The sequence below is a fragment of the Prionailurus bengalensis genome, chromosome C1 (genome assembly GCF_016509475.1).
Source record: "Prionailurus bengalensis isolate Pbe53 chromosome C1, Fcat_Pben_1.1_paternal_pri, whole genome shotgun sequence".
NCBI lineage: Eukaryota > Metazoa > Chordata > Mammalia > Carnivora > Felidae > Prionailurus > Prionailurus bengalensis.
Genome location: NC_057345.1, coordinates 189,321,533 through 189,349,413, shown reverse-complemented (window position 1 = coordinate 189,349,413; position 27,881 = coordinate 189,321,533). Strand labels below are relative to the sequence as shown.

At 39.3% G+C, this 27,881-nt stretch overlaps 1 protein-coding gene across 1 annotated transcript in view; it reads right to left on the bottom strand.

Moving 5' to 3' along the window:
* BMPR2 (bone morphogenetic protein receptor type 2) overlaps positions 1 to 26,568 on the bottom strand; it is a 201,911-nt gene extending 175,343 nt beyond the window's left edge. Inside the window, exon 1 of the mRNA XM_043577513.1 lies at positions 25,451 to 26,568. Within this exon, the coding sequence (XP_043433448.1) occupies positions 25,451 to 25,526 (76 nt within the window). The 5' untranslated portion in view covers positions 25,527 to 26,568. The remainder of the gene's footprint in view (positions 1 to 25,450) is intronic.
* Between the last annotated feature and the right edge of the window lie 1,313 nt (positions 26,569 to 27,881).

The following is a 27,881-nucleotide window of genomic DNA, read 5'->3' as shown; positions in this document are numbered from 1 at the left end:
TCCAGTAACCCTCAGTTTGTTCTCCATATTTATGAGTTTCTTATGTTTTGTCCCCCTCCCTGTTTTTATATTATTTTTGTTTCCTTTCCCTTATGTTCATCCGTTTTGTCTCTTAAAGTCCTCATATGAGTGAAGTCATATGATTTTTGTCTTTCTCTAATTTCACTTAGCATAATACCCTCCAGTTCCATCCACATAGTTGCAAATGGCAAGATTTCATTCTTTTTGATTGCCAAGTAATACCCCATTGTGTATATATATACCACATCTTCTTTATCCATTCATCCATCGATGGACATTTGGGCTCTTTCCATACTTTGGCTATTGTCCATAGTACTGCTATAAACATGGGGGTGCATGTGTCCCTTCGAAACACCACACCTGTATCCCATGGATAAATGCCTAGTAGTGCAATTGCTGGCTTGTAGGGTAGTTCTATTTTTAGTTTTTTGAGGAACCTCCATACTGTTTTCCAGAGTGGCTGCACCAGCTTGCATTCCCACCAACAATGCAAAAGAGATCCTCTTTCTCCGCATCCTTGCCAACATCTGTTGTCTGAGTTGTTAATGTTAGCCATTCTGACAGGTGTAAGGTGGTATCTCATTGTGGTTTTGATTTGTATTTCCCTGATGATGAGTGATGTTGAGCATTTTTTCATGTGTCAGTTGGCCATCTGGATGTCTTCCTTGGAGAAGTGTCTATTCATATCTTTTGCCCATTTCTTCACTGGATTATTTGTTTTTTGGGTGTTGAGTTTCCTAAGTTCTTTATAGATTTGGATACTAACCCTTTATCTGATATGTCATTTGCAAATATCTTCTCCCATTCTGTCGGTTGCCTTTTTTTGTCTTTTTCTTTTTAATATGAAATTTATTTTCAAATTGGTTTCCATAAAACACCCATTGCTATGGATTCTTTTTAACAGCATGAGAACATCTTAAAAGGAAATATGGTTAAGAGCAGAGATTTTGAGAAATCAAGTCCTTAGCCTGAATTCCAGCTCTTCCACTTTCTAGGTGTATGGTTTGGGGTGATTTATTTAACCTCTGTCCACCTCAGTTTCTTTATCTATTAAAAAAATAATACCTAGGGGTGCCTGGATGGCTCAGTTGTTGAGTGCCAAACTCTTGATTTTGGCTCAGGTCATGATCTCAGGTTTGTGGGTTTGGGCCCCGTGTCAGGCTCTGCATTGGCAGTCCCGGATCCTGCTTGGGATTCTCTCTTCCTCTGTCTCTGCCCCTCCCCTGCTCATGCTCTCTCTCTCCCCCTAGATAAATAAACATTAAGATAATAGTAATAATAGTACCTGTATCACAAAAGTGATATCAGAATCGTATGAAATAAAGTAAAAACCTTAGCATAATACCTGTCAAAAAGAAATACTCAATAAATAATTTAATAAGCAATCAGTAATTATTAGAAGTACATACAATTAAACAAACTACTTAATCTGTTAGTCTTTTCCCTAATTCAAAAATAAGAAAAATACCTTTCAGCTATTTTGATTAGGGAAAAATATACATAAAAACATTGCACTGGACATGCATTTGACATTCATAAAGAGGGATGTTAGTTATTAAACAACAGCTATTTCTCTTTCTCTTTGTTATTCTCAGTAGTTATCTAGTATAGTTCTCTGTATTCAAGTATTACTTATGTAACATTTTTTGATATATCTTTTATACAACAGATTCTTTTAAACAATAATGAAGTATTCATTAGCTGCAGAAATTCACTGTTTCTCCAACACAATTTTCAAGATAATTACTGAGGTCATGACTCAGTTGAATCTCACAGGAATCTCTTTCCAAACACCTTAACTAGATGCCATGTTTTAAACAACAAAAGTCTCTAATTAGTGACCTAAGTAAGTAAAATGGGCTGAAAAGATTTCAGGAATCAGCTCATCAACCGGATGATAAATGCAACCCACAGTAATTTTAGTACTCTTAACCATATTAACTTCCTTCTGATAGTCACTTATTTAATTATTCAAAGTTCTCTTTTCAAATATAATTTCTTGCTTTATAAAGTCCATTTTTTTAATTTAAAAAAGTTTTTTTATTGTTTATTTATTTTTGAAGGAGAGAGAGACAGTGAGAACTGGGAAGGGGCAGAGAGAGAGGGAGACACAGAATCCAAAGCAGGTTCCAGGCTGTAAGCTGTCAGCACAGAGCCCTGTCGCGGGGCTTGAACTCACGAGCCGCAAGATCACGACCTGAGCCGATGTTGGGCGCTTAACTGACTGAGCCACCCAGGCACCCCTAATTTTTTTAATGTTTATTTTCTTTTGAGAGAGAGAGAGAACTGGAGAGGGGCAGAAAGAGAGAGGGAAATACAGAATCCAAAGCTGACTCCAGGCTCTGAGCTGTCAGCACAGAGCCCAATACAGGACTCAAGCCCAAACCACACGATCATGGCCTGAGCTGAACTTGAACTATAATTCTTCACTTTAAGTAATAGCCCCCAAACTTTACAATTTCATAGCTACTGTTTAAAAATGTCTGAATTCACAAACTCTGCAAGAGCTTACCCAATGAAGAATAGTATGCTTCTTTGGAGCCTACACCAGTACAAAGATCAAAGAAAGGCAAGGCCACAGGAGGCCTGGGGGCTCCATTGGTTAAACGTCTGACTTCAGCTCAGGTCATGGTCTCACGGTTCATGAGTTTGAGCCCTGCATCAGGCTCTGTGCTAATAGCACAGAGCCTGAAGTCTGCTTCAGATTCTGGGCCTCTCTCTCTCACTGTCCCCCTCCCCTGCTTGTACTCAATCTCTCTCTCTCTCAAAAATAAATAAGCATTAAAAAAAAAAAAAAAGAAAAAGGCAAAGCCACACCAAGCTGGGAGAATTTGGGTGGAAAATGACACACAATATAAGAGGAAATTAAGTAAATTACTTTTTCTCCCTTCTCCCTGAGACTTCCTCCAACTCTGCCCTTTTACCTTTTGCTACTATTCTTCTTTCCTACCTCTATATACATCCTATGAAATATAACCACTAGACTACACAACTAGGATTACAAAAATGTTCCAGTTAATGCTATGTATTTCCATACACCAACTCCAGAGAATAGGTGTTGTTGTTGTTGTTTATGTAGGATTCACATCCAGTGCAGAGCACAACTCAGGGCAGGGCTTGATTGAGATCAAGACCTGAGCTGAGATCAAGAGTTGGACACTTAACCAAATGAGCCACCCAGGCACCCCACAGAAAATAGGTTCTAACTCAAAAATATTCTACATACATTAAATGTATGTACGTGCGCATGCATTTTAAGCCACTCATATTAATCATCTATTGATTTATTTGATATTCCCTCAATTTTTATAAGCTAGAAACCCAAACATCTAAGGTTCTAAGAAATTTTTAAATTTAAGTAATAGGTAAGGCTCTAATTGAGAGCTAAAAATGTCTGGGTTCCATGCTCAGGCATTTCAAGCAATTGATATTAGACATCTATTTACCATGACAAACAAAAAAATCTATTATGACATGTTAACAGAAGTATATTTTATGCATTTCAAATTAACTTCCCCAAATAGTGCCTTTCAGTGGAATTCAGTGATTAAAAGACAATTTGGTCATTAAAAGACAATTCAGTGAATTCAAATGGAATTCAGTAACTAAAAGACAACTTGGCTATATAGGAAGTAGTAAAGCACAGCAGTTAAGAGCATAGGCTATCTATGTCTATATTACAGCTTTATTAGTTACGTTGCCTTGGGCAAGTTTCTTAATATCTCTATGCCTAAAAATCCTCATCTGTAAATGAAGATAATAATACTATCTGTCTCATACTACTATTATGAGTTAATATATATACAACTGAATAGTTCAAGGTGCATTAAATCATCTAAACATTAAAAAAAACCAAAAAACAAAAAAAAACTATAGACCTACCTACTAAATTGGTACTTGTGGATATAGAGAAAGCTTTTCTAAGATAACACAAAATCCAGAAGTCATAAAGGAAAAAATAAACAATTCTAATTGCATAAAATCATATAAATATTACCTTTAAATCAATAAGAAAAAGAAAAAAATCATTAGAAAAATTAATCTGATATATAAACAGGTAATTCGGAGAAATACAACTGAACAATAGCCATATGAAAAGAAGTTCAGCTTCACTAACAACTAAAGCACTGCAAATGGAAACAAAATACAGTAAAACCCTGGATTGCAAGTAACTTGCTCTGTGAGTATTCCACAAAATGAGCAAACATTTCCAGTAAATTTTAATTTGATAAATGAGAAATGTCTTGCAATATGAGTAGTATGTGAGGCTGAATGTCACATGATCAGAACTGAGCCAATGGTCCTTGAAACTTGCTCTAATATATGACTGCTTTGGATTACAAGCATGTTTCCAGAACGAATTATGCTTGCAAACCAAGGTCTTACTATATGATGCTTTGGCTTTGGCAAAAATTGAAAAGATATTATATAACATTTGGAAAAGGTAGAAGAAAATGAAAGTTCTGTGAGTGCCTGGCTGTTTCAGTTGGGGGAGCATGCGACTCTTGATCTCAGGTTGTGGGTTTGAGCTCCATATTGGGTGTACAGATTACTTAAAAACAAAATCTTGGGGGAGCGCCTGGGTGGCTCAGTCAGTCAAGCAGCCGACTTCAGCTCAGGTCATGATTTTGCGGTCCGTGAGTTCGAGCCCCGCGTCGGGCTCTGTGCTGACAGCTCAGAGCCTGGAGCCTGTTTCAGATTCTGTGTCTCCCTCTCTCTGACCCTCCCCTGTTCATGCTCTGTCTCTCTCTGTCTCAAAAATAAATAAACGTTAAAAACAAAAAAATAAAATAAAATCTTGGGGCACCAGAGTGGCACAGTCGGTTAAGCATCCAACTCTTGATTTATGCTCAGATCATATCTCACAGTTCATCAGTTCAAACCCCTCATTGGGCTCTGCACTGACAGCATGCAGCATGCTTGGGATTCTCTCTTTCCTTCTCTCTGCCCCTCCCTGACTCGTGTGAAGGCACACTCTCACTCTCACAAGTAAGTAAACATTTGCAAAAATAATAAAATAAAACCTTAAAAAAAGAAAAACCTTAAAAAAAACAAAAGAAAACGAAAATTCTGACACTGATATACTACTAGTAGAAATGGAAACTGGTACAATCTTTTGGGGGGGAAATTTGGAAGTTCACATCATATCTAAATTTTAAATGTGCAAACTATGACCAAATGATCTTACTTCTACAACTCTCCTTCATGATTAATAACAAAAACTTGTACATAAGATATATAATATAATTCTACCTTTATTTAAAAAACAAGGGGTGCCTGGGTGGCTCAGTCAGTTACATGTCTGACTTTGGCTCAGGTCATGATCTCACAGTTCGTGAGTTCAAGCCCCACTTTGGGCTCTGCGCTGACAGCCCGGAGCCTGGAGCCTACCTCGAATTCTGTGTCTCCCTCTTCTCTCTGCCCCTCCCCCACTCACGTTCTGTCTCTCTCTCAAAAAAAAAAAATAAACATTTAAAAAAATAAATAAAAAATAAAAAATAAATAAAATAAAAAACAAACTCTAGGGGCACCTGGGTGGCTTAGTCGGTTAAGTGTCTGACTCTTGGTTTTGGCTCAGACCATGGTCTCATAGTTTTGTGGGTTCGAGCCCCACGTCGGGCTCTGCGCTGACAGCACAAAGTCTGCTTGGGATTCTCTCTCTGTGCCTCCCCAACTCATGCCATCTCTATCAAAACAAATAAAAATAATAATAAACTTAAAAAACAAACTCTAATTACACAGATGTTTATTTATAGTGCATACAAAAAAGTATGAAAAATTATCCACCAAACTATTAACAGTGGTTACATCTAGGGAACAGAATTTGATAAAAAGTAAAATGGAAATGAATTTTTTTTTAATTTTCTATATTTCATTATCATTTAACATCGTTTTTACAATATTTAAATTTTTTTTTTTTTATTTTACTTATTTATTCTGAGAGAGAGAGAGCAAGCAAGCAGGGGAGGGACAGAGAGATAAGATGAGAGAGAATCCAAAGCAGGCTCCACACTGACAGTGTATAGTCTGATACGGAGCTCAAACTCACGAACTGTGAGATCATGACCTGAGCCAAGATCAAGAATGGGACGCTAACCAACTAAGCCATCCACATACCCCTACAGTGATCTTCTATTACAACTTTAGGATTCTGAAAAACAAGAAAGATTGTTAAAAGATATAAAGTCAAAATCTAAAAGCCAAAACAAGTCTTAAAATACAAAGCAAAGCCAACACATCTTTGTCTTATTACTTCCTTATAGTCATCATTGGTCCTGTTTCCCAAATTCCTTTTCTAGATACTTGGAAAGATCTAGAGGTTAGGGGAGACTAAATAGTGAGTTTTAAGTGAAAGCGATGGGACGGTCTTCTAGGCAGAGCATATAAACTGCCATGAAAGACCTTCTTATACGTTCTTTTACCTCTAGCACTGCAACCATCAACTTTCAAGATGGTAGCATTCCATCAAACCAGATTCCTGAATGATGAGCAGAATACTCCTGCCAGTCTTCAATGGACATACAGTATGAGCAAGAAATAACCACTGCTGTTTTAGAATAACCTAGCCTATCCAAGTGATATTCTTCCAAAACCACGCATTAACACACTGGCTTTTAATTCCAAATAACTAGAATTTAATCTATTTTCAGGTAATGAATTTAATCTATTTTCATTAATCTATATCACTTCATTAATATACAGCCTATTAGTTGCTTAGTGTACAAATCTGAGGTTAGTATAAACTAAGACTACTGTCTTGCTCTTAGTAGAGGGACTTAGCAGCAAGGATCAGTAAAACTGAATTTTTCATAAACCTAAGTAAATGGACAAAACAATGATTCCTACAGAAGAGCTGGATAATAACTAGTGCGAAAAACTAAACTTCATTTAGAGATTAACATTCTTAACACCATTTCATCAAGCTAACACATTGGTTTAGCCAAAGGAAAAATAAATATCCCAGAAAAGTTATCTCTCACAAAAAAAACTTTATTTCAATAAGTAACATGAATAAATTCATCTCTTGTTATCATTTGGCTGTTTTTAATCTTGCCTTTCATGTCATCACAATATGGCCCTTTGTGTAGTAACTAAATTTAAAAGTTGCTCTTTACACTAGACCGGCCCCTAAGGATTCTAATCACTAACAACAGATGGAAACCTTAAAAACTTATCCTCAACTAAATATGTCATCGTTATTCTTCTGATCTAACTAGTGTTCCTTTCCAAAACTGAAGCTTTGAATCGTTAATGAAAATGTTTACTATCCATCAACATTTGAATGCTACACACAAAACCAAAACCTAAAACATCTGTTATCATTTACTGCAAAATAAGAGACCATAACCAAGGCATAGTTCAGCCTGAGAAATTATTCCTGAATGATTAAAATCCAGTAAGATATTCAGATGCCTAAAATACTGTTCAAGTATTTTATACCTTCAGGCTAACACGATATATATTTCATGAATGCTTTGCTTTGGAGTTATAGAGGCCTAAGCTTGAATCCCAGGTCTCCCACTTACTCAGTTTACTCATTTATAAAATAAGGAAGAATAATGGTACTGATTAGCTTGTTTAAAGGATGAGATCACACAATAAATATGTAAGGCACTTAGTGGCTATGTTAGAGGCTCAAGAAATGTTCATTTGACTCCTCCTTTATTCTCCCAATGTATAGATTTATTCATTACATGTAGCCACTGTCAAATTATACAGAATAAAGTATCTTAAATCTAACCTCTTCTAAAACATTTGATTTTCTAAATGTTTTCTTCTGTGTAAAGTTAAAAGCACAATAAAAGTTGAGCATGCAGAGATCAGCAGATGCAGTCATAAGAAGTAGGGGCCAGATTATGTAGAATCAAATGATTGTGACTTTTATTCTGAATGACAGGCAGAGGTTTTGGAGAGTTTTAAGCAGAGAAACGTCATGATCTGACTTCTGTTTGAAAAGGTGACCCAGGATACTATATTGAAAAGCGAATATAATAAAAGTGACTGTGTTGGAGAAAACAAAGGCCACTGAAAAATTACAAGTAAGAAAAGATGGTGGCCTTTAAACTAATGTGGTACCAACAGAAGTGTTAAGAAGTAGTCAGATTCTAAATATATTTTGAAGGTAGAACCACGAGTTTTTGGTATCAGAGTGGATATGAGTGTAAAAAAAGAAAGAGACAAGAATATCTTCAATTTTTAAAAAATTTTTTTTTAACGTTTATTTATTTTTGAGACAAAGAGAGACAGAGCATGAATGGGGGAGGGTCAGAGAGAGGGAGACACCGAATCCGAAACAGGCTCCAGGCTCTGAGCTGTCAGCACAGAGCCCGACGCAGGGCTCGAACTCACGGACCGCGAGATCATGACCTAAGCCGAAGTCGGCTGCACAACTGACTGAGCTACCCAGGCGCCCCCAAGAATATCTTCAATTTTTGAGGGCCTCCTGAGTGGCTGAGGCAGTTAAGCATCTGGCTCCTTATCTCAGCTCAGGCCTTGATCTCAGGTTTGTGAGTTGAAGCCCCACATTGGGCTCCACACTGAGCTTGAAGTCCACTTAAAAAAAAAAAAAAGAGGAAAAGAAAAGAAGAGAAAAGAAAAGAAAAGAAAAGAAAAGAAAAGAAAAGAAAAAAATATCTTCAATTTTTGGCCTAAACAACTAGAATGACAGAATTGCCATTTGCTGAGTTGGGTAAGAATACAGGAAGAACAGACCTACAGAAGAAACTAAAGGAGTTTGTTTTAGGACATATTAAGTGTGAGATAACTATCAAACATCTAAGCAGAGATGCTGAATACACAGATGGCTACACACAACAGGATTTCAAGAAAAGAGGTTTGGGATGGAAATAAATTTGAAATTTGTTCACCTCTACATGCTATTTTCTTTCATAGGGAAAGTGTAACTTTTTTTAAGTTTAATTATTTATTTTGAGAGAGAGAGAGAGCACAATTGGGGGAGGGTCAGAAAGAGGGAGAGAGAGAATCCCAAGTAGGCTCTGCACTGACAGCACAGAGCCCAATGTGGGGCTCGAATTCATGAACCATGAGATCATGACCAGAACCAAAACTAAGAGTCAGATGCTTAACTGACTGAGCTACCCAGGTGTCCCTCTACAAGCTATTTTTAAAGCCATGAGAATGGATGAGAGCAGGAAGATTGAGTGGCTCAGTCAGTTGAGCATCTGACTTTGGCTTAAGTCATGATCACACAGTTCATGGGTTTGAGCCCCACATCAGGCTCTGTGCTGACAGCTCAGAGCCTGGAGCCTGCTTCGGATTCTGTGTCTCCCTCTCCCTCTTCCCTTCCCCCACTCACACTCTGTCTCTCTCTCAAATATAAATAAACATTAAAAAAAAAATTAGAATGGATGAGATCACCAAAGTATAGACAGAGAAAAGCAAAGGTCCAAAGACTGACCATAGAACTGAACTGAAAGTCCAGAAATAAATCTATACATCTGTGCCCAACTGACTTTTTAAGAGTGGGCATTCCATTCAATGGGGAGAGCAGTCTCTTTAACAAATGGCACTGGCACAACTGGATTCCCATGTGCAACGAATGAAGCTGGATCCCTGTCTCAGACCATATATAAAATTTAACTCAAAAAATAGATTAATGGCATGGGGCACCAGGTAGCTCAGTCAGATAAGAGTCAAGTCTGACTCCTGGAGTGCCTGGGTGGTTCAGTTGGTTGAGTGCCCGACTTTGACTCAGGTCATGATCTCGCAGTTTGTGAGTTCAAGCCTCACATCAGGCTCTGTGCTGACAGCTCAGAGCCTGGAGCCTGCTTTGGATTCCGTGTCTCCCTCTCTTTGCCCCTTCCCCGCTCATGCTCTGTCTCTCTCTCTGTCTCTCAAAGATGAATAAACGTTAAGAAAAAAAAAAAATTTAATACGGCTTTTAAAAAAAAAAAAAAGAGTCAAGTCTGACTCATGATTTCCATTCAGGTCATGATCTCACGGTATGTGGGATCAAGCCCCATGATGTGTGCAGAGCCTATTTGCAATTCTGTCTTCCTCTCTCTCTGCCCATGCCTCTCTCTCTTTCTCTCTCACAAAATAAATAAATAAACATTTAAAAATGGATCAATGTGGCACAAAAACAGACACATAGACCAATGGAATAGAATAGAAACCCCAGAACTAGACCCACAAACATATGGCCAACTCATCTTTGACAAAGCAGGAAAGAACATCCAATGGAAAAAAGACAGTCTCTTTAACAAATGGTGCTGGGAGAACTGGACAGCAACATGCAGAAGGTTGAAACTAGACCACTTTCTCACACCATTCACAAAAATAAACTCAAAATGGATAAAGGACCTAAATGTGAGACAGGAAACCATCAAAACCTTAGAGGAGAAAGCAGAAAAAGACGTCTCTGACCTCAGCCGTAGCAATCTCTTACTCGACACATCCCCAAAGGCAAGGGAATTAAAAGCAAAAGTGAATTACTGGGACCTTATGAAGATAAAAAGCTTCTGCACAGCAAAGGAAACAACCAACAAAACTAAAAGGCAACCAACGGAATGGGAAAAGATATTCGCAAATGACATATCGGACAAAGGGCTAGTATCCAAAATCTATAAAGAGCTCACCAAACTCCACACCCGAAAAACAAATAACCCAGTGAAGAAATGGGCAGAAAACATGAATAGACACTTCTCTAAAGAAGACATCCGGATGGCCAACAGGCACATGAAAAGATGTTCAGCGTCGCTCCTTATCAGGGAAATACAAATCAAAACCACACTCAGGTATCACCTCACGCCAGTCAGAGTGGCCAAAATGAACAAATCAGGAGACTATAGATGCTGGAGAGGATGTGGAGAAACGGGAACCCTCTTGCACTGTTGATGGGAATGCAAATTGGTGCAGCCGCTCTGGAAAGGAGTGTGGAGGTTCCTCAGAAAATTAAAAATAGACCTACCCTATGACCCAGCAATAGCACTGCTAGGAATTTATCCAAGGGATACAGGAGTACTGATGCATAGGGCCACTTGTACCCCAATGTTCATAGCAGCACTCTCAACAATAGCCAAATTATGGAAAGAGCCTAAATGTCCATCAACTGATGAATGGATAAAGAAATTGTGGTTTATATACACAATGGAATATTACGTGGCAATGAGAAAAAATGAAATATGGCCTTTTGTAGCAACGTGGATGGAACTGGAGAGTGTGATGCTAAGTGAAATAAGCCATACAGAGAAAGACAGATACCATATGGTTTCACTCTTATGTGGATCCTGAGAAACTTAACAGGAACCCATGGGGGAGGGGAAGGAAAAAAAAAAAAAGAGGTTAGAATGGGAGAGAGCCAAAGCATAAGAGACTGTTAAAAACTGAGAACAAACTGAGGGTTGATGGGGGGTGGGAGGGAGGAGAGGGTGGGTGATGGGTATTGAGGAGGGCACCTTTTGGGATGAGCACTGGGTGTTGTATGGAAACCAATTTGTCAATAAATTTCATAAAAAAAAAAAAAAAAAGAATAAGACCAAGTAGTTTCCCACATTATTAAGATGGCATCCTAACAGCAGTTTCCAGATTCTTCCTAAAAAGCATAGCTATCGTTCAGAATGGACCCGTAGCATTAATGTAAAAAAGGAAAGAAACAAAATCATTATGAGATTGTTTTTTAATACAAGGACACTTCTTCAAGTGATTGTCAAATTTCAGGTTGATATCAGATGCTATAATTTTATTTATAATGAAATAAAAACTTTCCACATCTAAAAAAATAATAATAATAAATAAAAAATAAAAAAAATAAAAATGGATCAATGACATAAGGGCTAAAATCATAAAGCTCTTAGAAGAAAAAATTGGAGTAAATCTTCACAGCCTCGGATTGGGCAATGGATTCTAAACTATGACACCAAAATTATGCATACCACCAACAACAAAATATAGATAAATTGGACTCCATCAAAATTAAAAAATTTTGTACATCAAAAAATATTATTAAGACAATTTTAAAAAATAGCAAAGAAACCTAGAAAATAGGAGAAAACATTGGTGCCCTAATCCATTCAGGCTGCTATAACAGAATACCGGAGACTGGATGTCTTCTAAACAACATTTCTCACAGCTCTAGAATATGGGAAATCCAAGATCATGGTGCCAGCAGATTCAGTAACTGGTAAGAATCTATTTCCTAGATGGCCATCTTTTTGCGTAACCTCACATAGCAGTAAAAGGAAAAGATCTCTCTGGGGTCTCTTTAATAAGAACACTAATCCCATTAATGAGGGCTCCACCCTAATGACCTAATCAACTCCCAAAAGCTTCACCTTATAATACATCACCTTGGGGGTTATGATTTCAACATGAAATTTGAGGGGACACATTCAGCCCATAACATACAGAAACCATCTACCTGATAGAAAGTTAACATTCATAATATAAAAGAACTCTTACCACTCAACAACAAAAAGACAATCCAATTAAAAAAATAGACAGGGGCACCTGGGTGGCTCAGTTGGTTAAGCATCCGACATCAGCTCAGGTCGAGCCCCACGTTGGGCTCTGTGCTAACATCTCAGAGCCTGGAGCTTGCTTCAGATTCTGTCTCTATTTCTCTGCACCTCCCTTGCTCACTCTCTGTCTCTCTCTCCCTCAAATATTAAAATAAAACATAAAATTTTTTTAAAAAAATAGACAAATGTTATTTAAGGGTACAAACTTGCAGCTAGTAGATGATAAATCCTGGATACAATGCACAGTGATTATAGACAAATATATTATAAATTTCAAAGTTGCTAAGAGACTAGATCGTAACTATTCCCACCACAGACACAAAAATGATAATTACACGACGTAATAGAGGTGTTAGCTAATATTATGTAGGTAATCATAATGTGATATAGAAATGTATCAAATCAATATGTGGTACACCTTAAACTTATAAATGTTATGTATCAATTATATCTCAATAAAAACAAATTCAAAAGAAAAAAAGGTAGACAGAGGAGTTGAGTAGACATTTACTCAAAGAAGATATATAGGGGTACCTGGGTGGCTCAGTCAGGTTGAGTGTCTGGCTCTTGGTTTCAGCTCAGGTCATGATCTCACCGGTTGGTGGGTTCAAGCCTGAAGCTGGGGCTCTGCGCTGATGATGTGGAGCCTGCTTGAAATTCTCTCTCCCTCTCTCTCTGCCCCTCCCCTGCATGCTCTCTCTCTCAAAATAAGCTTAAAACAAAAGATATGCAAATTGTCTATAAGCACATAAAAAGATGCTCAACATGATTTATCATTAGGAAAATCAAATAAAATCAAAACCATAATGAGATACCACTTCACACCCATTATGATGGCTCTAATAAATAATTTTTCACAAAAATAAAACAGAAAGCAATGAGTGTTGGCAAGAATGTAGAGAAACTGGAATACTTGTTCATTACTGGTAGGAATGTGAAATGGTACAGCCACTATTGAAAATAGTTTGGCGGTTCCTCAAAAAAAACTAAACATAGAATTACCATATGATCCAGCAATTTACACTTGTGGGTATACATCCATAGGAATTTAAAACAGAGACTAGAACAGATACTGTATAATAATGTTCACTGCAACATTGTTCACAATAGCCAAAAGGGGAAAACTCAAGTGTCCATCAACAGATAAATGGATAAACAAAATGTGACATATACACACAATGGACTATTATTCAGCCCTATAAAGTAATGAAATTTGGACACATGCTATAACATGGATAAACTTAAAAACATTATGCTAAGCAAAATGAGCCAGTACCAAAAGGACAAATATTGTATGATTCTACTCATATGAAATACCTTAGAGTAGGCAAATTCAGAGACAGAAAGTAGATTAGAGGTTACCAGGGGCTGGGAGGAGGGCGGAAATAGGAGTTATTGCTTAATTGTTAAAGTTTCTGTTTGGGGTGATGAAAACATTTTGGTGACACACTTTCAATGTGTGTTACACAACACTGTGAATGCAATTAATGCCACCAAATCGTCTACTGGAAAATGGTTAAAATGGCAAATTTTATGCTATATATGTTTTACCATAATTTTTTTTTAACATTTATTTATTTTTGAGAGAGAGGGAGAGGGAGTGGGAGAGGAACAGAGAGAAAGGAGACAGAATCCAAAGCAGGCTACTAGCTCTGAGCCCTCCACACAGAGCCTGACTTGGGGCTCAAACTCACAAACTCACAAACTGTGAGATCATGACCTGAGCTGAAGTCAGACACTTAACCAACTGAGCCACCCAGACGCCCCTGTTTTACCATAATTTTTAACTTAATAATATACCAAAACAATGAATTGCACATTTTATTTTTTAATGTTTTATTATTTATTTCTGAGAGAGAGAGAGAGAGAGAGAGAGAGAGAGAGAGAGAGAGAGTGTGCGCGCGCAGGGGAGGGGCAGAGAGAGAGGGAGACAGAATCCAAAGCAGCTCCATGTTCTGAGCCATCAGCACAGAGCCTGACACAGGGCTTGACCTCACAAGCAGTGAGATCATGACCTGAGCCGAAGTCAGACACTTAACTGACTGAGCCCCCCAGGCGTCCCATGTATGTTTTAAAGGAGTAAATTGTATGGTATGGGAATTACCTCTCAATAAAGCTGTTTTACAAAATTTACTTACCAGAAGTTAAAATGGCATTAATTAGATCTCAACTGATTTAGAATGTGTGATAACTGAGTCAAAAGCTACGCTGAAATTGACTTTGGCATTGTTTATCTTTTTTCTTTTTATTGTTTATTTATTCTTGAGACAGAGACAGAGCGTGAACAGGCAGAGAGAGAGGGAGACACAGAATCTGAAACAGGCTCCAGGCTCTGAGCTGTCAGCACAGAGCCTGACACAGGGCTTGAACCCACGAACTGTGACATCATGACCTGAGCCGAAGTCGGACACTTAACTGACTGAGCCACCCAGGCGCCCCTGGCATTATTTATCTTAAAATTAAAATAATTTCTTACACCATTCACAAAAATAAATTCAAAATGAATTAAAGACATAAATGTGAGACCTGAAACCTTATAAATCTTTGAATAGAGCATAGGCAGTAACTTCTCTGACATCAGCCACAGAAACATTTTTCTAGATAGGTCTCCTGAGTCAAGGGAAACAAAAGCAAAAATAAACTATTGGGACTACATCAAATAAAAAGCTTCTGAACAGCAAAGGAAACAATCAACAAAACTAAAAGACAGCCTACTGAATGGGAGAAGATATTTATAAATGACATATCTGATAAAGGGTTAGTTTCCAAAATATATAAAAAAGTTACACAACTCAAACACCAAAAGAACCAAATAATCCAATTAAAAATAGGCAAAAGACATGAACAAACATTTCTTCAAAAACATACAAATGGCCAACAGACATGTGAAAAAATACTCATTATCACTCATAATCAGAAAGATGCAAGTCAACAGATTCAGTAATTGGTAAGAATGTGGTGTGCTGAGAATGTGGAGAAAAAGGAACCCTTGTGCACTGCTTGGAAATGCAAACTGGTGCAGCCACTGTAGAAAACAGTATGGGGTTCCTCAAAAAATTAAAAACAGAATTGCCATGTGATCCAGTAATTCTGCTATTGGGTATTTACCCAAAGAATACAAAAACAATAATTCAGAAAGATATATGCACCCCTATGTTTACTGCAGCATTATTTCCAAATTATGGAAGCAGTCCAAGTGTCCATCCATAGATGAATGGATAAAGAAGATGTGGCAAAATTAACTAAATAAATTTAAAAAAAACAGGGGCACCGGGGTGGGCTCAGTTGGTAAAGCATTCAACTTCGGCTCAGGTCATCTCACGGCTTGTGAGTTCAAGCCCCACTTTGGGCTCTGTGCTGACAGCTCAGAGCCTGGAGCCTGCTTCAGATTCTGTGTCCCTCTCTTGCTCTGCCCCTCCCCTGCTGTGCTCTGTCTCTCTCTCAAGAATAAATATAACATTAAAAAAATTTTTTTAATAAAAAATTTAAAAAAGTTCTAAAAAATATGTGGCATACATATGTATATGTATATGTATACATGTACATATACACACACACACACAAAACAATGAAATCTTGCCATTTACAACATGGATGGATCTAGAGAGTATAATGCTAAGTAAAGTCAGAGAAAGACAAATATCATGATTTCACTCATATAGGGAATTTAAGAAACAAAAAAAACAAACAAAGGAGAAAGAGATCAACCAAAAAACCGACACTTAACTGTAGAGAACAGATGGTTACCAGAGGGGAGGTCACCATGGGGGGGGGGGATGGATGAACTAGGTGAACAGGATTAAGAGTACACTTATCATGATGAACACTGAGTAATGAATAGAACTGTCACATTACTATATTGTACACCTAAGCTAATGTAACACTTCAAGTTAACTATATTGAAATTAAAATAAAAAATTAAATTAAAACAAAAGACATTGTATAAAAGTTAACTTTCTTAGACTAACTTCTAACTAAACTTCTTAACTAAACTTGAAACTATTTAAAGTCTACCCTAAAGTCCTTTCCAACTCTAAAATTCTAGGATTCCAACTATTTTAAAAGCACCCTTTAATAAATAAATAAATAAATAAATAAATAAATAAATAAAGCATCCTTTATATTTATAGATTATTCTTAGTTATGGATTGTTCTTTATACAGCCTTTCTTTAGAACACTTTGGTGATCCTAACTCAACATAGACAACCAACATATAAAATGTATTTGCAAAAAATTAAATTTCTTTCAAAGCAGTACTTTTACCATTTCAGAATATCCCACAGATTTCCCCAATCTAAGCTAAATTCAAAGTACTATATACATATATATATATATATATACTCAATAATAACAAAATATAACATTCAAAATGCTATACACTTACTACTAACTAAATATATTTTCTTTTCTCATACCATAAGCAAAAGTGCTATAAATACTATACACATCATACAGGTGAACTCCTTCACTTTACAATGAGGATATTGAGACCAAAAGAAGTGATATGCCCAAAGTAAATAGTTGATGGTACCATTAGGAAGGAACTCAAACCTTTCTAGCTTCCAATTCTGGTTGCCTGTTTGACTTAGAAGTCATCTACTTTCCAGAATAATTAAAGCTTAGGAGAAGAGTAACAATAAAAGAAAATCAACAAGGAAGAGGAGTTGCAATAAGAAAAAAGTATACTTAAGACAATCTAAGGGAGATTTAAAAAAGAAGAAGAAAACATTTATGGAGAAGAGAAGATGGAGATGATATATAACCAGGGAAATGCAAAGTTAATAAAGTCAGATGAGGAGAGTTAGAAGGAAGGGGTGACCAAAATTCTCAAATTCTGTAGAAAAGTCAAAGAAAACAAGATTGAAAAGTCACTTGGATAAGGCAATTAGAAAGTCACTGATGATTTAATATACAACATGGGACAAGTAAGGAGTTGAGGATATAGAAGTCCATAGGTGTTCACTCCTCTTTCAAGAAGGCTGGCAGAGAAGAGAGAAATAAAAGGAGGGTAGAGATCAGCTAGAAGACACACAGGAACACAGTCTCTTTTCCTGCGTTGCAGAATACCTTCAGGAATTTCTCATCCTGAAAGAAAGGCAGAGAAGAAATAATACAATGCTAGTAAGATTTGCAAAATACCTACTCTTGCCAAATAGCATGAAATCTAATTCTCTTTCAGAAAGTGATATAGGGTATGGCATAAAATGTTTGGGGGAGGAGAGGAGGCCCTTATTTTTCTTTATATCCACCAATATTTTGAAAAGAACCCTGCACAAAGGAAGCACTAATAAATGTTTGTTGACTGGACATTTTAGTTCTCCTTCCACATGTTATCTATCCTATTCATGCCCCCGTACCCCTCTCCCTGGTCCCATAGGTGCATATTGGAATAGAAACTACATCTAGTTAAACACGTACCGTATTAAGTACAACTAACAGCAAGAAATAAATGTTGTGTTCTAATAGTTCTGATAATACAATGTATTCTAAAATGTTCATGTCAGGGGCACCTGGCTAGCTCAGTAAGTAGAGCATGTGACTACTGATCTCGGGGCTGTGAGCTCGGGCCCCACATTGAGTGTAAAGATTACTTAAAAATAAAATCTTAAAAATAAAATTTTTTTTAAATAAAATGTTCATGTCATTTACCCACAGCCTTATTTCTAATGTCACATAGACCATACATAAATTATAACTGTATTATTGTAATCCAGCAGCCTTAACTGTCATATCCATCGCACAGATCTAAAAAAGTTAAAGGGGCAGCTGGGTGGCTCAGTTGGTTAAGCAACAGACTTCAGCTCAGGTCACGATCTCACTGTTCGCGGGTTCAAGCCCTGAATTGGGGTCTGCACTGACAGTGCTTGGGATTCTCTCTCTCTCCCTCTCTCTCACTGCCCCTCCCCCACCTGATCTCATGCAGGCACTGTCTCTAAATAAATAAACTTAAAAAAAATCTTTAAAAATTTTTAAAAATAAAAAAAGCTTAAAAAAAAACAAAAACAAATCAAGTCTACTGCCCTCAAAATTCTACTAAAGCCATCTTTATTGCTTCTAGAAAGGATTCACAGACTAGACCATTTAACTACAAGGGGGAAATAGTCTGGTAATATGGGAGTCTCTTCAACATGTGTAAGTACTATGCAAGATGGTAAAAAATAGTGAATTTTGAGATATCACAGCATTCATATTTAATTTTTTTCTAGCAGACATCAATTAAATCAGAATATAATTCTTTGGTGGACAGAAATTTAAAAAATGCAATTTATCCAGTTGGAGTACTTACTCCATGGAATACTAATTTGTAACTAAAACCAAATCAATGTTATCTAGTCTAATTTAACACTATTTCTATTGTAAATGTTTCATCAACCGTTCTCATGTAAATTTACTAAAAGTAAAACCATTTATTTCTACTAACAAGTAGTTTTTCTTTTTGGAAGAAGGAAAAGGAAAATAAAATGGTCAAAATACAAGCTAAATGAACATATACAATATTAGGTGAGCAAAGCACTTTTTATTAAAGAGCAAACCACCTTTAAGACCAAGATTAAACAAACAAATAGCATTTTTTTAATTTTAAAAAAGAAAAAGGTTTTAGATAATTACTTAAAGCTTAAAATAAGAAATGTTTGTACTAATGTGACCGAATAAAAGATCCAGAAAGGCACAAAAAATTAAATAAAGTAAAATCTGAGAGTTAAAAGAAATCTTAGATCCTATACTTCTCAAACATCAGGGTACATAAAATTTACCTGGGGAAATGTTTGTTTAAAATGCAGATTCCCGGGGGGCGCCTGGGTGGCGCAGTCGGTTAAGCATCCGACTTCAGCCAGGTCACGATCTCGCGGTCCGTGAGTTCGAGCCCTGCGTCGGGCTCTGGGCTGATAGCTCGGAGCCTGGAGCCTGTTTCAGATTCTGTGTCTCCCTCTCTCTCTGCCCCTCCCCCATTCATGCTCTGTCTCTCTCTGTCCCAAAAATAAATAAAAACGAGGGAAAAAAAATTTTTTTTTTAATAAAAAAAAAAATAATAAAATGCAGATTCCCAGGGCACCTGGGTGGCTCAGTCTGCTAAGCGTCAGACTTCAGCTCAGGCCATGATCTCACACTTCATGAGTTAGAGCCCTGCATCAGGCTCTGTGCTGACAGCTCAGACCCCGGAGCCTGCTTTGGATTCTGTGTCTCCCTCTCTCTCTCTGCCCCTCCCCCACTCGTTCTCCCTCCCTCTCTCTCTCTTTCAAAAATAAATAAAATTTTAAAAATAAATAAATAAAATGCAGATTCCCAAACTCACTGTCCAGATATTCAGATTAAGTAGGTCTGGGGTAGTTGCCTGGAATCTGCATTTCAAACATAATCTGGTCCAATCCCATAGTATTACAATTGAGAAAACTAAGTTGTGTAATCTGTCCAGAATCACACGGAATTCAGGTCTCATTAACTCAAGACAGGGGTCTTCTTACAACACCACTTAAACTACTTTATAGTTGAAGGAATTAAAACAAAGAAAGAATAAATTAATACATCATTTGAATAAGTGAGCAATCTTAGAACACTTCCTGGCTCCAATTTCTTTTTATTATTCATTCATGTAGTATTTCTTTTTTAATTTTCTTTTAATGTTTACTTATTTTTCAGAGACAGTGAGCACAAGTGTGAGAGGGGCTGTGAGAGAGACACAGAATCTGAAGCAGGCTCCAGGCTCTGAGCTGTCAGCACAGAGCTGGACACGGGGCCTGAACCCATGAACTGCTAAGATCATGACCTAAGCCAAAGTCAGACGCTCAACCAAATGAGCCACCCAGGCACCCCTCATTTAGTATTTCTTAAACATCTTTTATCTGCACAACAATATGATAGATTGCAAAACAGTTTAAGGTAGGAACCCTGTCCTCAAAAAGTAATTTGGAGGACAAAGCAAATACATAAACTGACATTCAACAAATATGTGAATAAGTACCAAAATAAGTGGTATGGTCATTTATAAAATTGACTGATTTACTCTGACTTCATTCTGTACCTTTTCTAGTTAGAATTTACCCATCAGAAATCAATATTCAATTTCTTCTCTTTCTGTGTTAAAGTTAGCCTTTAAGGGCTCCTGGCTGGCTCAGTCAGTGGAGCATGCAATTCTTGATCTCAGGGTCATGAGTTTGAGCCCCATGCTGGGTGTAGAGATTACTTAAAAATAAAATCCTGTTTTTAAAAATATTCATTTATTTTGAAAGAGAGAGAGAGAGAATGCACACACAAGAGTGGGAAGGGCAGAGACAGAGGGTGAGAGAGAGAAACCCCCACACTGTGCGTAGAGCCCTACTCGGGCTCATTCCCACAACTGTGGGATCACAACCTGAGCCAATATCAAGAGTCTGATGTTCAACCGACTGAGCTACCTAGGTGCACCCAAAATATTTTTTTTAAAAGAAAAGTTGGTCTTTAATGAGAGTTGTCCTCATTTGAAATTAATCTCTCTATTCCCACTTTTCATATTACAGGAACACCAACGCCACTACTACCACATCACCCCACATGCCAGGGTAGGCTTGTGGAGAGATCAAAGCTGGTATAATTTTTATGCAAAGGCCTAATTAAAAGTCTGGCCCTGGGGCACCTGGGTGGCTCAACTGGTTTAGCACTGGACTCCTAATTTTGGCTCAGGTCATGATCTCACAGTCTTGAGATCGAGCCTTGTGTCAGGCTGTGCACTGGGCATGCAGCCTGCTTGGGATTCTCTCTCTCTGCCCCTCCCCCCTCTCTCTTTCTCTCTTAAATAAATAAGGGCTCCTGGGTGGCTCAGTTGATTGAGCATCCAACTCTTGATTTCAGCTCAGGTCATGATTTCAAGGTTTGTGGGATTAAGTCCCACACTGGGCTCTGTACAGACAGCACAGACCCTGCTTGGGACTCTTTCTCTCCCTCTCTCTGTGCCCCTCCTGAGCTCTCTCTCTCTCTCTCTCTCTCTCTCTCTCTCTCAAAATAGATAAAGATTTTTTTAAAAACTTATTTAAAAAGTAAACAAACAAACAAAAAAAGAGTCTGGCCCTGCTCAAACAGTAAGAGTTTGGACTATCTTCCCGACCATATGTGGTAGACTGACGATCCCAATTCTTCATTCTCCAGCAATAGTACCACATGTCCATATATTACCATGGCCTCATTATAGCCAAAGTGTACTTCACTACTCCTTGTCTTTAGTCTTGGCCAAATAAGATGTTAAAAGAACAAGAGTCTAAAAATGGCTAGGGACTGAACTTATCCTCTTGTACTTCTGCCATTGCCATAAGACAAGCTTCCCTGCAGAGAGATGTTACCCTGACCTCCAGCCTGGGCCCAAGAATGAGACAAATGGAGCAGAATAAATGCTTACTGTTGTATGCCACTATATTTTTATGGCTACCAGCTATTATGCACCAAAAGCTGACTAAATCACAATACTTTAAAAATCCAAACAATCACGACTGATTATATAAACTTGCCTAAGGGAGAATCTTTCAGGGTTTAAGTTTTAAAAAATGTATAGATCCCAGAGAGATCCATTCAGTACATCTACGCTATAGTGCCAGAAATACGTATTTTATCAAAAACCGCAGGTGACCCTGTTGCAGTGCTCACATGGCAAGAAACACAAAAGTAAAGATTACTAAATTTCTAATTCCTCAACAATATTTATTAACTTCAATGCTCAAGAACACTAAATAGGTGCATCTTCCTGTAGACAATGTACTCCTATAGAGATATAAGACTGAAATCTAATTAAGTGTGGCACCATGGCTGGCTCAGTCAGTAGAGCACATGACTCTTAACCTCAAGGTTGTGAGTTCAAGTCCCAGGTTGGGCATAGAGCTTACTCAAAAAACAACAAAAAAAAATTTTTTAAAGAAAGAAATCCAATCAAGTGAATTATTTCAAATGCATAAAGATTCAGCTAACATTGATGTCAGACAGCCATTGGACACATCTAAGCCAGCCAAGGAGGAGGAGGATTATGATGTGATGCAGAATCCTGAGTTTCTTAGTTGTCCTGGAGAACCTTCGAGGAGTGAATCCCAACAATAAGGCTATTTGAAATGCCATGGGTTCCCTGGCCTCCCAGGCCACCAAGGATGGCAAGAAAGAAGAGAAGAAGACTGGAGGAAAAGGTAGCTGAGCCTGCTCAAGCACAGGGGGGTAGGGTGGGATATAGGGTTAGCTATGTAACCATTACAACCTAAATGAAGAATGAAGACTTTTTTTCAAAAATTTATTTTGTTAATATTTATTTATTTTGAGAGAAGAAGGAAAGAGAGAACACACACAAGTACAATCAGGGGAGAGGCAGAGAGAAAGGGAGAGAGAGAGAGAATCCCAAACTGACAGTGCTGACAGCATAGAGCCTTTTGCTGGGTTCAAACTCATGAACTGTGAGATCACGACCTGAGCTGAAATCAAGCAGAATGCTTAACAGACTGAGCCACCCTGGTGCCCCCCGAATTTTTTTAATAGAAGCTGGGTCTGCGGTAAGTATTGCATTGTATTTTATCCTTTGATTAAAATTAAGAATTCATTTATAAACCAAACACATTTTTTTAATAAATTCTAATTTTTTGCATACAAAATGTTCTTAGAATTAAGGAATCCAAGAACTAGATACACTAAATGGAAAAGAGGGATTCAAAAGAAATAAAGGATTCACCTATGGCCCCAAAGAGGGATGTGATATCAGCAGGTCTTCTAGTATTTTTTTCCTGTTCAGCAGTACTATTTGCACCTGTCTGGTTACATCATTACATCTATGTAACCCAAGTCCACGTAGGCCCACTCTAGTCACCTTGTACCTAATGAAACTGAACTCGCCACTCCAATATTAGGCAAAGTTTTCACATTTAGAATAACATCCGCAATAACCAGTGCTGAATGAAGAACCTGTCAAGTGTCCCTACTTCTTTTCAAAGGCTGATTTAGTGAAGGCACTACTCTATCTTATGTTCCCAATTAGAGTGAACTGTTGTTATCATTAATGTGATAGGTAAGGGTACAGGCTATAATCCTGGCTCCACAGTTTACTGTGTGGTGAGTTATTTAAATTCTCTGCACTTCACATGCCCTCTCTGTAAAAGGAACATAATTACAGCTGGAGTATGGAATTGTCATAAGGATCAAATGAGAAAACACATGGAAAGCTGTTAGAATAGTTGCTGGCACAGAGCAAGCATTCAATAAACACTATTATTATTACATTATTATTATTACTATTATTGTTATAGCTTACAAATTTTGGCATCTGCTACTATGTAATACTAATGAAGACTAAAACCACTTTAAAGTAGTGATTCTTTCAATCCCTCCTTTTTAAAGGACATTATTCTAATATTTTATTTACCAAATACAAATTATTTTTAAATAATGTTATCAGTTCTGATCACAAAATGATAAGCCTGTCAACTATAAATGAGAATCTACATTCTAAAAAGGTCAAGAATAACAAAGAACATAAAAAGTCTATGTTCTGAGATCTCTGATCATAGAATGACTGCTTAAGCCTAAGGCCTTTTATTCTCTTCATATTTTACAGGAATCACAAGACTTACAGCTAGAGAATTTAAACAACTAATACAATTTGAAGAAATCTAGAGAAAAACTGTTTGTTTTAATCCCCAAAGGAATTGTGATGATTAAGAATTTAAAATACCAGTTTCAAAATATATTCAATTCAAAAGTTCAAATTCTTTTAATACAACTACACAGATTTATCACAGACATAAGACATTAATCAACAATATCAAAGGCACTAAAGGAAACTTCAAATTTTCTTTCAGAATTTTCCCAATGCAGACTCTTAAAATGGAAATAAGCAAGCAACCTCTGTGTTTAACATAGCAATGAGAAATGTGAATGTTAAAAATACACTTATAAAAATAAAAAAGTAACTGGAAAGCTGTTATATTGTCCTTCACTCATTTTTAAATGCATAATCTATTTGGCCATCCTACACCAAACTTAAGAATTATATGTACAGTTCACTCCCAAAAATTTCTAAGAGCGTATCACCAAAAGACCGCTTGAAAAATAATTGCAGATGAAACATGACGCTTTCTCTCAGGTATCTGAGAACTTAAAAAAAAAAAAATCCTAAGGAAAGGATGACTACTGTTTCCCTTTAAGCTTAGTAAAATGTCAAAGAACTTTTAGGACTCAAATCTACACCTCTAATGTGAGGTCAAAGTTGTCTCAATGACAGGAAAGCCAATTGATGCCAGAGGACTAAAATGTAAAGTTATCGAAAATGCTTTTAAGGCCAAGAGTAATTCCAAAAGCATATAAAATACGAGTGTATCTAGGTTGAAAAATGGAAATATAATTACTAAAATACTTTGGGACAAAACAATACCAATGATAATAATTAACATTCTTATACAATGTATTAAGAATCTCAAAGTTCTGGTTTACTCAACATTTATTCAATTCATTCCGTAACATTTCTGAATAATGAAAGTAACATGGACTCCCAAAGAGTGATCTAAATCTAAAAATAAGGTTCAAGCGTGCGTTCTACAGTTGATGTTCTTTTTCATGTAAGCCAAATCCGCTTCTTTACATTAAAATAAAAATCTACAGCTGTGTTTGCAAAGATCTCATAATAGACACTGTTCACTGGCGATTAAAATATTATTTTTAATCCTTGCATTACCTCACAGCTAAAAATGTCAAGATACCACACCCAGTATGTCTTTCCCCTCCCCCCGTGGGGGGTGAGGGGGGATATGGAAGTAGGGATTCGAAACTACAAAAACATGCAAGGTTATTTCCCTAGAAGGAACGGGGAAGGCGCGCAGGTACGGGACGCGGTTCCCTCCACAGCGATCGCTGGACGCGTCGCGAAGGGCGAGCTCAGGCCTTGGCCTCTGCGGGCTCCCCGCCCGCCACCCGCAGGCAGGGGCAGTGGCCCGACGCGCCGCCGGGGGCTACTCACCGGCCGCAGTGCTGACCAGCAGGACGGTCCACACGAGCGACGGCATCCGCCGGGACCGCGGCAGCGAGGAAGTCATCCCTGGGCCAGCCGAGAAGCAGGAGAGCAGAGAAAAGAAATATGGAAAGTAAACACGGGCCGAGAGATACGGCCGGGAGGCTGGTCCTCGCTCTCGTCCGACTTGTCCGGCCCGGTATTACAATGCAGTCTGAAAGGACAAATGGCAGATGAGAGGACCTAGCTGCAGAGCTTTCATTCCGCTGCAGAAATTCCCTTCATTTCTCTCCCTGGCGGCTGGAGAGGTTCATTCGCCTAGAAGCGGGTGTCTCGGCCACCCAAACTGAAGGCATGTCCGTGTGGAGAAGCAGGGAGACAGAAAGAAGCGCCGCAGTTATTTCCCTCGTAGTTTCACGATGTCAAAAAAATATCCAGGTCTGGGAGAAAACATATCCAGGGTGTAGGGGGATGGAGAGCGGAGATTCGATGGCGGGGCTGAGGGTCAGAACAAGTTCCCGACTGCCTGGAAGGGCGAAGCCGGGCGGGCGGCGGCGGCGGCACCCGGCGGCACAAGTCGCATCGCCCGTGGCTCCAGGAGGGCAGGATTCCTTTTTAAGTTTCGCTTCGGTGCTTCCTTCACTCGGATTTCGAGAACAACAAACCCTGTTCATCGACTGGATCGAAAAAGGTGCCTGCCTCCATGGTCAAACCACAGCCTTCAATTCAAGCCTTCGCCGAACAATCCTTCGAGGTTCTGCCAGGGCCCCGCCGGAGGGCTGAGGGGCAGTAGGAAGCGAGGCGGGGGGAGGGGAGGGGTCAGCAGGCAGGGCCCGGAGCTCCCCGAGACGGCGGGCGGAGGGGAGGTGCGGGGAGCTGCCCTTTCCAGCCCTCCTGGATTCGCTCCTCTCTCTCTTTTATTGCAGCCGTTCGATCTTGCCTGAGGTAAATTCCACGAATAAAAGCCTCTTCTCCCGTCAATGGCTCCTGTGAGCGAATCACAACCCCTCTGAAGAAGCCGCCGCCGCCGCCGCCGCCGCCGCCGCCGCCGCCTCGTTCTCCCGCAGCTCTGGGCTCCGGGCGGAGCTCGGGCGTCGCGGGCCGAGGGCGGGGGGCGGCGGGAGGGCGGAGGTAGGTGGCTGGTTGGGGAAAAGGGTGGGCAGCGAGGCGGCGAGACACCCCGCACCCCTCCGGGAAGCACTTCCAGTGGTTCCGAGCAGACCAGACACAAAGGGGGGAGTCGCCGCAGCTGCCAGTCTGCGGCGCTCCCGGTCACCGGAGTCGCCCCGCCTCCGCCGCCGCCGCCGCCTCCGCCTCCTCCTCAGTCTCCGGCTCTTCCCGGCCCCGTCTGTCTCGGGCCTGTGGTGCAGCGCGGGCGGCGGCGGCAACAGCGGCGGCGGCGCGAGGAAGCCTACACCGCGCCTGCGCGCTCGCGGCCCCGCCCGGCCCCGCCCCTCACTCCGGGGCTTGCTGAGAAGGACTCCGCGGCCCTCGCGCGGTGTGTCTCCGTGGAGCCGCCGAGGGCAGGGTGGGGCCGGCAGCCCGCAGTGGGCGGCAATGGCCATTCTCCTTAACACACACATACCTTCCATACGGGCACACTCGGGGTGTGTGTGTGTGTGTGTGTGTGTGTGTGTGTCTGTTTAAGAGAGAGCGGCCACATCTTTTGTCCAGCCTTGGCAAACTGTTCTGAGCTGGCTGATTTAGACTTGGACTGGGGCGTCGCGGTCTCCTCCGGGACTCCTGGAGTAAAGCCTTGAGGGGCAGAACTGCCTTCGTTGTTTCCTGGGGCCAGCGCCTGCCTCTCCGTAGCTCAAAGAATCCAGAAGAACTCTCCTTTCCCAGAACTGGAGACCTTGGCCTCCTCGGGCTCCCCTCCCTGACTCAAACAAAAGCAGAAATTGGAAAGACCACCTCTAAATTGATATTTTTGGTCTTATCGGTGTCCTGCTTCTCTCAAGCGCCCATTACCGTAGCCCTTCTTAGCTGACAGAAATATTTAACATTTGAAAGGATGCGAAGCCAGAAAGGAAACACTTTCTTTTAAAATCCTATGCATTGTTCAACTGTATGTGCCTATCTGTCTATGCCGCTCGGTTTCCACTTCCAGGGTGGGCCTTTATTCACAAAGGCTGAGGGCCTAAGGGGCTTTTTTTTAGGGCCTGTGAAAGGAAAATTTCGGTGAGGAGTTGTTGCCTAAGGGTAAAGAATGACTTCGAACCCAAGGAAATGAAGAGGTCCTGTTGGTACTCAAGCTTCCTGGAAAGGATCTGTTTAGTCGGTTTTTTGAATTGCAGAAACCTAAGCAACCAGGATAGGGGAAGGAATTCCTCCCCCACTCCCTGCAGCCTTTACACACCTCCTGCGGGATCAGGTCGACTTGGGTGGGATTTTGCTGGGGGAAAAGGGAGAAAGTGACGTGCGTGGCGCCATGATCGGA